Here is a 10000-nt window from a genome sequence, read left to right as displayed (position 1 = left end):
TCCTGGTGTTCTGGTGTCCTGGTGTCCTGGTGTTCTGGTGTCCTGGTGTTCTGGTGTCCTGGTGTTCTGGTGTTCTGGTGTTCTGGTGTCCTGGTGTCCTGGTGTCCTGGTGTCCTGGTGTCCTGGTGTCCTGGTGTCCTGGTGTCCTGGTGTTCTGGTGTCCTGGTGTTCTGGTGTTCTGGTGTTCTGGTGTCCTGGTGTCCTGGTGTCCTGGTGTCCTGGTGTTCTGGTGTTCTGGTGTTCTGGTGTTCTGGTGTTCTGATGTCAGGGTTCTTGCAGAACCACATGCTGAACATGAACCGGCTCAGCAGTGGAACCCAGCCAGTAGAACCCGTCTCCCTGTTTCTCCTCTGCAGAACTTCCTGTTTGAGTTCCAGGAAGCTCCAGAGATCCTCTACGATAAAGTCATAGAGATAAAGGTCAGTTTGATTCCACTGTAATCTGGGCACCTGTCCAGAATATATTCTGTTTATTTTGTTTTGTTTATCATATTGTATTATTTACATCTCAGTACAAGCAATTATATGTTCATTTCCATAAACACCAAATGTTAGGGGGTTACAGATCCAGATTATCTGGTAATCTGAGAGGGTACAGATCCAGATTATCTGGTAATCTGAGGGTTACAGATCCAGATTATCTGGTAATATTAGGGGTTACAGATCCAGATTATTTGGTAATCTCAGGGGGGTTCAACACAGTGTTATCAGCGTTGCCCCAATAATTTCCAAATATTTTGATATTCAGGATTTAAATCCTGGATGATTACTATGATTACGATGATCACTACTTTCTGCATGGGAACACAACAGCCAATGAGAGAGAGATTAGTCCTTATTTTGAAATCTGTTTGAGATTAGAGTGAGGATTATCTTTATGTGCATGATACAGCCTGATTTAAAAACCTGTCGTCTGAGCCCGGCGTTAGCATCAGGCTAACGTTAGCTCAGCCGCTGTACACAAACACTCCTGCTGACGCCATGACGTCAGCGCCACAGCTGTTGCCTTGGCAACGGAACGCACCCAGAACCATTAGCCCACAGCAGTTCTACACAACTGTGATGTCACTTCCTGCAGGTGTTCCACAGGCGGGTTCTCGCATTTCTGATGACTCACATCGGAACCTTCAAGATTGACATCGCTACCGTGTACAACCAACCAGGTACCAGTACAAATACTACGACAAATACTACTGCTGATACTGCAGTACTGCTGGTACTGCTGTGTTGGAGTACTGCTGGTACTGCTGATACTGCAGTACTGCTGGTACTGCTAATACTGCAGTACTCCTCCTGGCCTGGGGTTCATGACCGGGCTCAGCCAGGAAATCTGACAACTCAAACACCAGTTCACATCTGCTGGGAATCACACTTTTTTTTTTTTTTTTGCTGTCAAACTTGTTCATTTTTAGATGCAAACACACAAACACACACACACACACACACACACACACGGTCACCAGCTGTTGTTATGACTGACAGCTGAGTTCCCACACTGTTCCTGCCTCTCTCTGCAGACCACAGGTTCTACCAGAAGTGGGCGCCTCTCAGTGACCCAGCAGACACCAGGTCAGGGGTCAAAGGTTACGTCAAGGCCAGTCTGAGTGTGATCATGAAGGGAGACGCTCTGAGCATGCCCAGTCTGCCCCCGGCCTCCAGCTCAGGAGCCAATGAGGACATAGAGAAGTCAGTAGCACGGCATCACATCATCAGTGAATTACAGGATTTCAAAACATGAGGAAACACGTTGTTTACACAGCACATCTGAGATCTGATCCACATCCATTTAAAAGCCACATTGTACTTCATTTTTATTTTTTATTTTATTAGTATTATTAGTATTATTATTTTAAATTTCTGGACATCACAAACATAGATTTAAACTCTTAGATCGCCTTTCTTAGTTAAAAAAAAAAAAAAAAAAAAGCAAATTTAGTTTTTGGTGATTAATTAGCTCATTATGCTAATTACTCAAATTACCAAAAAGTAGCTTTTACCAACTGAGCTAAATCCCATTCAGTAAGCCTGTAGAAGATGTGTTAACCATAGAAGCACAAAGGAAACAGATTCACCGGGTCCAGCAGACGTCCAGTGGACGACCGGGCTGGTTCCCACAGATCTGAGCAGATTTAGAGGAGAACCTGAGGACGTTCTGCCTCATGTCCGGACAGAACCGCTGCTCCCTGCTCCCGGTCTCTCTGCTCAGCTTGTCTCCCAGTTCTGGCTGAAGGTGTGTGTTTGTGTGGGTTCCACCTCCTGTAGGAACCTGCTGCTTCCTCGTGGTCTGGGTTCCGAGCGTCCCTGGGCTCGGTTCCAGGTGCGGGTCTACCGGGCGGAGGGCCTGCCCACCATGGAGGCGGGGCTGATGGCCAAGATGTCAAAGGTCACCGATCGGACTGTCTTCATCGACCCCTACGTGAAGGTGACCTTTGCTGGACAGCAGGTACACACACACACACACACACACGCATGGACACACACAGTGTGGGATTTTGAAGGCTGATAACTGATAATTTGATCCAATAATCATTATGATGGTTTTTACATTGTGTATATTTCATATGTAGCAAATCAAATCCAGTGTGTGTGTGTTTTTGTGTGTGTGTGTGTGTGTGTGTGTGTGTGTGTGTGTGCAGGGAGAGACGTCGGTCTCCAGTTCCACCAGTTCTCCGGTGTGGAACGAGCAGATCTCCTTCATTGAACAGTTTCCTCCTCTGGCTCGACGAATCAGAATCCAGATCCTCGATGATGCCAACATCGGAGACGTTGCCTTGGCGACGCACTTCCTGGATCTGCAGCAGATCTCCGATCCCACCCGGAACGGTGCGGCTCCGGTTCACACCGGGATCAGGGTTCACGTTTACAGATTTACAGAGGAACTGCAGAAATCCTCCCAATGAGCAAGAAATATAAATATATATATTTTTAAAGTCACAGTCACTTTATTTAAAGGAGACATCAGTGATGCTGGATCGATGCCAGATTACTTGTGTTTGCAACAAAATTACTGGAAAATTAGCAAAAATGAAGCAAAACAGCCTCTCCTCCACACTGCCAACATGAAGAGACATGATGCTCTGAGGAGGCCAGCTGTTCTAATCTACCTGTCTGTCTCTCTGCCTGCCTGCCTGTCTGTCTGTCTGTCTGTCTGTCTACAGGGTTCAATCCCACTTTTGGTCCATGTTGGGTTAATCTCTACGGTTCTCCTCAGAACTCCACACTGGGAGACATTCACCAGGTAAATCTGACCAGACTAGACCAGATCACACCAGACCAGACCAGATTTAACCAGATCACACCAGACCAGACCAGATTTAACCAGATCACACCAGTCCAGACCAGATTTAACCAGACCAGACCAGACCAGACCAGACCAGATTTAACCAGATCACACCAGTCCAGACCAGATTTAACCAGACCAGACCAGACCAGATTAAACCAGATCACACCAGACCAGACCAGACCAGATTAAACCAGATCACACCAGACCAGATTAATCCAGTTCAGACCAGATCCTCTGTCTTCTCTTCTTGTCTCAAGGCTTTGAATGAGGGTTTGGGAGCTGGAATCTTCTACCGAGGTCGAATCCTATTGGCTCTCAGTGTGAACATTTACTCCTCCCCCTCTGCTGTCCCCACGGAGACAGGCCCCGCCCCCCTGGGAAAGGTACTGCTTGCTTCCTGTTTCACCACAGACCACGTTCACACGGCGGCCAGGTGAACGTCGTCTGTGAAACGTCATTCAAAACCTCATGAGCTGCTTCCTGTTGCGACTGGATGTTTGAATGGGATGTTGTTGTTTCCATGGTAACCAAACCCATCACTGTTCTCATACCTTTTATGCATTAATCACAGTAAACAGCGCCACCTAGAGGACTCCAGTCACTGGAGTCTCACTAGCTTATGAGGGGGATGCAGACAGCAGGGAAATGGAGTTTGTGTTTTTTGGCCTGAGGGTGGCGCTAGAGGCGACAGGGTTCATCCTCATGGGAGCATGAATGTGCTCGGAGCAGATTCTCAGATGTAAGGAGCTCTGCAGCCGCCGGAGCTCACCTGGGCAGGCTCACCTGCGCAGAATCTGATCAGAAAAACACAATCAGCTGTACAAAGTGGAATGTCTCAGAACTGAAACTCTGTGCTGTAACAGATACTACAGGTGCTCAAGCGTACAGGTGTGTAATCAGCTGTCCAGCAGGTGTGCAGGTGATCAAACTGCAGGATGTGTGTTGGGGTGAGGAAGACGAGTCTGAGCTGTGCTGTGTTGTGATGAAGGTGAAGGGAGCGCTGGGCCGGCTGGGACTGAAGAGGAAGAGGAGCAGCAAGTCCAAGCAGAAGAAGGAAGGTCAGTCAGCTGATCCACACGTTTCCATGGAAACTGATTGGACAGGAGGAGTCCTGGATTGGACCAAAGATCAGTTTTATTGTGAAAGTCATGATTTTTATATTGTAGACTCCTTTAAATACATCATCAAAACAAAAAGAGTATTCACACCACCACTTGTTAGAGTTATATATTTATGAAAATATTTAACAATAACAATCTGTCCCATTGGTGTTGCCATAGCAACTCAGCCAGCCAGCGGACTGATGGAGGAGTCAGGAGAGGCGGGGCCTGAGGTGCCTGAATCTGTTACCGTGGAGATAGAGGAGGTCCACCCACTCCCTGAGGTTAGTGTCATCATCACCATCATCTTCATCTTCATCATCATCATCATCATCATCAGTAACCCCTATGAGCCAGGCTGCATCAGGCTGTGAACTGTCACATCAAACATTTTCAACATGATGAAGAGTTTAATTTGAAGGGAAATTTAACTTTTAGATGAGCAGCAGCTGGTTTGATTTGAAAGAGTTTTTGGAGTGGCAGTCAGAAGGAGTGCTGCTGTCAGCAGTTTAGTGTGCGCTCTCCTTAGTGTTGGTTCTTTAAACACAACATGAGAACCTGAGCAAACACAACCTGACCGCTTCCTGTCCGGGTCCTGGTTCCTGTCCTCAGGGGTTCCTGGGGGACAAGGAGGAGTTCCTGCTGTTTGCGTCGCTGTTTGAAGTCACCATGATGGACCCGTCTGTGGGAACCCGGCCGCTGACTTTTGAACTCTCCATAGGTAAACAGTGTGATGCTTCGGTAACCATGGTAACCACAGCCTGTATCCACAATTTTGAATCAGGTGGCGGCTCCTGAGGTCTGAGCTGCTCTCCTTCCCGAGGAGATTTGATTTGACCAGAATCTGTGTGAGATGTTCTGATTGGCTGATTGACAGATTCTCTGGTGATGCGTCACACGGTGAGAGGAAAACAAACGTGATGTCACCGACAGCAAAGCTAAATGTGTTGATTTCTCCTGTTCTTGAAACAAGGCGGTGAGGAAGGAGAAGACAAACAGCCAGCCAGTTTAAATATTTTTTTGTTGCTTAGTTTCAGGTCATTTTTTTATTTGTTTTGTTTTTACTTTCCTTTTGTTTGTTTTTTAAAATATATTTATTTCTTTTGATATTTAGGTCATTTTCTTGTAACTTTTTACTAATTTCTTGCTAATTTTCAGGTCAAACCCAAACAAGGGTCAGACCCAAACAAACGAGCAGCCGGTGAGGTTTTGTGTGTTTGTGGCAGGGAATTATGGGAAGGTGGTGGAAGTGGACAGAGTCAAGAAGAGCAGGAGCAAAGAGGAGCTGAGGAGGAGGAGGGAGGAGCAGGCAGAGGAGGTGCAGGGTCTGCTGGAGTCTGAGGAGGAGCTGGACAGAGAGGAGCTGCTGAGTCCTGAACCCGACAGCAGATCCGTCTCCGCTGCCATGAGACCCCAGCCCACCGAGTACGACAGGTGAGGCTTTACCTGCCCGACCACACACACACACACACACACACACACACAGTCTACACACTGCCAGAGGAACCAGGAAACCATCAGCCGTGTCCGGCCAGAGCTCAGCATGTACAACCAGATTAAATTTGCAACCTCCAAACTCAAAGCTATAGAAACAGTGACGATAAAAGATAAAAATTCAAAGGTAATAAAACAAATAAAGGAAAAAAAAAAAAAAAAACTACGGTTGAGATTAAGCCACAGACTAGCAACACATTCCACACAGTCAGAGTGTGTGCAGCGGAAATGCTCAATAAACCGTGAAAAACAGAAAATAAATTGTAGAAAACAGGAAATACAACGTGTCTGCCTGTCTGTCTGCCTGCCCGTCTGTCTCTCAGGTCGTTCAGCTGTCTCCCTCTCCAGCCCCCGGCAGTGAGACTGAAGCCCTGTCTGTCTGTCTGGAGTCAGTTTGAGGATCACAGTTTCCGCCTCCATCAGGCCAACTGGCTGAGCAAGATGGCCGACCGCCTGGTGAGAGGAAACACAAACAGACTGAAGCAGAGAAAAACCAGCCTGTCCAGTCCCACAGGGCGTTCAAATCCACACCTGATTAACCAAAGTTTATTGATGAACCATCAGCTCAGTAATCACCTGGCTGATCAGCTGCTGCCATCTCTGCCATGGAGAATACAAACACAGCACATAGCTTGTTGTAACACTGTTTATTTATTCAGAGTGAATAAGGGTCAGAACGTTATGATGGAAGTGTATGAAGCCACTTCCATGTTCAGTTATGTGCCATAAGTTGTTGCAGCAATTTTTATATTGATCCCATTTGTTACACAGATTATGTGCAACATGTAAACTTTTTTGACGACTGGAGAATAAATAAAAATGGTTAAAAATCCTCTAAACTCCCACAACACACCCACACCAAGACCCTGAGGAACACCACAGAAAAATTCAGGCTTTGATTTGGTGGCAAAAACTTTTGACGTTTGGAGATTTCTGTAAGAATTGTATTTTTCAGTGATTGGATGTTGAGCGTTGTGTTGTGTAAATGTGTCAGAAACTGTCCCTCACTGTCAGTCTGTCTGGAGAAGCAGAGCAACTCTGAACGGCCTTGCTCTCTACCCTTACCAAAAAGAAGTAAACTTCTAGTTTACCTTTCCAAGTATACTTAAGTGGAGTTTGAGTATACTTTATCAAGTATACTTTCCTTACCAAGTATACTTGTATTTATGTACTAGTAGTTTACTTACATATGTACTAGTTAGTATACTTACAAAGTATACTTATACTAAAAGTACCCTGATTTGGCCCATTTTTGAGTATACTAGGGTAAACTTCAAGGTTACTTTACTTATATATAAGTATACTTAAATTATACTATTTCCTGTACTTGAGTTGTACTATTCTTTAGTTAAAGTAAACCATTCGTATACTCATTAGTGTACTTCAAGTACACTATTGCTTTACTTACTTTGCACTTTTATAAACTTAAAAGTGTACTACTCTTTTACCTTCAATGTACTTTACTTATACTTGATGCATACTACAACCATACTTGAATTTGTTGACCCGGCCGGGGATTGAACCCCCGACCTCCCAGTCTCAGGGCAGATGCTCTACCACCAGGCCACTGAGTTGGCACAGTCTACTTTGAATCAAATAGCTGAGTGGAGAGGTATCTCATGTGAATAAACACCTCTTGGAAAAAAATGCACTTTAATGAACGAAGAACTGAAAAATGCGAGGTACTCAATGAAAGTGTTACAGGGTTTGGGCGCCAACCCTGTGAGAGCAAATATGACAAATAGGCATGGCATTCAAAACTTCCCTTACCAAAAAGGAGTGTACTCAAGTATACTTATAAGTATACTTTTTATGAACTAAGTATACTTTCTGTGAACTAATACTTAGGTAAGTATACTTTTCAGATTACTTTGAATGTACTATCAGGAATATAAAGTTTAAGTATACTCCAAGTATAACATACTTGATATACTTTAAGTTTAAGTATATTATCCAATAGTAGTTAAAACTTAGTACAAGTATATAAAAATGTTGTACCTGCTTGCAACATGGAGTGTTATTTTACTGTATTAGCTGGCTTGTTGTATAGCTATTTTACACACTAGCTGCTTTGAGGTAGTTGCCATAACACATACACTGTGAGTGAACCTGTAGTGTACTGCTTATACTTGACTACATTTACACTTAAATACTACTATATTTACGTATATACTGTTTATAGGTTCAAGGTTGCCAGTTGCCACACACAAGTACACAATGCTCAAATCAGAATTCAACTCATACTTAAAGTACCATCCATCTTTCTTTATAAAACACATTTAAAAACAACAACACTGTGCCAAAGTGCTTTACAATTTAAAAAAAAAAAAAGAAAGAAAGAAAGAAAAGAAAATACACACCGCACATGAATCATCATATTGTAGTCACGTTCATATACATTCGGCAACATACAAATGATCAACGTCATCAAGTGTTTTGATGACGTTGATCTCTTCCAAACCTTGTGTGTGGCAACTGGCAACCTTGAACCTATAAACAGTATATACATAAATATAGTAGTATTTAAATGTAAATGTAGTCAAGTATAAGCAGTACACTACAGGTTCACTCACAGTGTATGTGTTATGGCAAAGCAGCCAATGTGTAAAATAGCTATACAACAAGCCAGCTAATACAGTAAAATAACACTCCATGTTGCAAGCAGGTACAACATTTTTATATACTTGTACTAAGTTTTAACTACTATTGGATAATATACTTAAAGTATATCAAGTATGTTATACTTGGATTATACTTACACTTTGTCTGTGTACTCATCAGTATAAACTAAGTATACTTTTGTTAAGTATATTCCTGATAGTACATTCAAAGTAATCTGAAAAGTATACTTACCTAAGTATTAGTTCACAGAAAGTATACTTAGTTCATAAAAAGTATACTTATAAGTTACTTGAGTATACTACTTTTTGGTAAGGGTAGTTTGTGTCTGTAAAGTTTGATGAGGCTGTGATTCTCCTAGAGGTCACTAGAGGTCATTTTCTCCAGCGACGTCCAGTTTGACAAAAGTCTCTGGCTGCAGTGAAATGGCTGCTATGGGGGCCAACATCATCACACAGGAATCAAATGTGGCTCATTGAATCCACAAGAGTCTCAGCTTTCCAGTCAAAGCCAACTGATGCAGCTCCAAGACTGTTTAGGCCCCAGTCTGCACACACACACCATTTTACAACAGGCCACAAGAACACATGTGGACTGCAGGCTTTGGGGCCCAAACTGCATGGGATTAGCAGAAGGTGGGCGTGTCTGCAAAGGGGAGAGCCGTGGCTGCCCAGAGAACCCATTTTCATTCACACAGCTGGAGGTCAGAGGTCAAGAGACCCGCTGGAAACACACGACAGATTTTCCCTCAACAAAAATTATCCAAACTTTGGAGTGATATTTAGTCTCCTTGCTGAGAACCTAGCATGACCCGTAGCATCTCCTCCCTTGTTTGAGCCCAGTGTAGCCTATGAAAGGCAAAATGTCGGCTGAGCACGCCGGCGTCCACAGTGGAGTTGCAGAGGTTAACAGAGAGGCTCATGGTTTGCGTTCTTGTGTTGTACCTGCAGGAGATCGGCGTGGAGGAGGTAGAGCGTCTCCTCAGGAGGCCGAGGAGCAAAGTGAAGGAGCGTCTGGTGGAGGTGCTGCTGGAGCTGGTGGCCTCCTGCAAGTCAGTCTGCAGCTCCTTAACCTCTGTGACCAAGATTACAATTGATTATACGAAATATTCACCTGCCAATGCACTAAAGTTCTCTTGACGTTAAACAATGTGGTGGGATTAAAGTTCCTCCTCCTGTCTGTCTCTCTTCCTGTCTGCCTCTCCGTCTCTGCAGACAGTTCAGTGTTTTTGCAGACAGGAGGGTTCAGTCACGTCCCAACAACCTGGACAGATGCAGGAAGGAGTTTATCAAGAAGAACCTGGTGAGTCTGATGCTGTTCACGTCACAAACTTCATCACAAAACAAAACAATCTGCAGGTTTGATTTGTGTGACTTTGGCGATGTTAAAACAGACGCGACACACCGAAAACACACACCTGGCTTCTGTCGACGCTTTGGGTAAAGACAATGTCCTGAAGAAAACACAATTCTTTATTTATTCAGTCCTTCATCAGAACACTCCTT

The 10000-nt window shown here is 44.2% G+C and overlaps 1 protein-coding gene across 1 annotated transcript in view; it reads left to right on the top strand.

Annotated features, from left to right (window-relative positions):
• The window catches only part of fer1l4 (fer-1 like family member 4), a 39766-nt gene that overhangs the window by 13497 nt on the left and 16269 nt on the right, over window positions 1-10000 (top strand). Inside the window, exons 10-23 of the mRNA XM_030051774.1 lie at window positions 357-419; window positions 1078-1162; window positions 1517-1685; window positions 2262-2442; window positions 2636-2822; window positions 3158-3237; window positions 3540-3665; window positions 4271-4340; window positions 4563-4666; window positions 4995-5103; window positions 5609-5816; window positions 6200-6332; window positions 9446-9546; window positions 9710-9797. Of these exons, the coding sequence (XP_029907634.1) occupies window positions 357-419; window positions 1078-1162; window positions 1517-1685; window positions 2262-2442; window positions 2636-2822; window positions 3158-3237; window positions 3540-3665; window positions 4271-4340; window positions 4563-4666; window positions 4995-5103; window positions 5609-5816; window positions 6200-6332; window positions 9446-9546; window positions 9710-9797 (1704 nt within the window). The remainder of the gene's footprint in view (window positions 1-356; window positions 420-1077; window positions 1163-1516; window positions 1686-2261; window positions 2443-2635; window positions 2823-3157; window positions 3238-3539; window positions 3666-4270; window positions 4341-4562; window positions 4667-4994; window positions 5104-5608; window positions 5817-6199; window positions 6333-9445; window positions 9547-9709; window positions 9798-10000) is intronic.

The sequence above is a fragment of the Myripristis murdjan genome, chromosome 5, assembly GCF_902150065.1.
Source record: "Myripristis murdjan chromosome 5, fMyrMur1.1, whole genome shotgun sequence".
Taxonomy (NCBI): domain Eukaryota; kingdom Metazoa; phylum Chordata; class Actinopteri; order Holocentriformes; family Holocentridae; genus Myripristis; species Myripristis murdjan.
The sequence above is the reverse complement of the archived record's forward strand: the minus strand, read 5'-3'. Positions and strand labels throughout refer to the sequence as shown.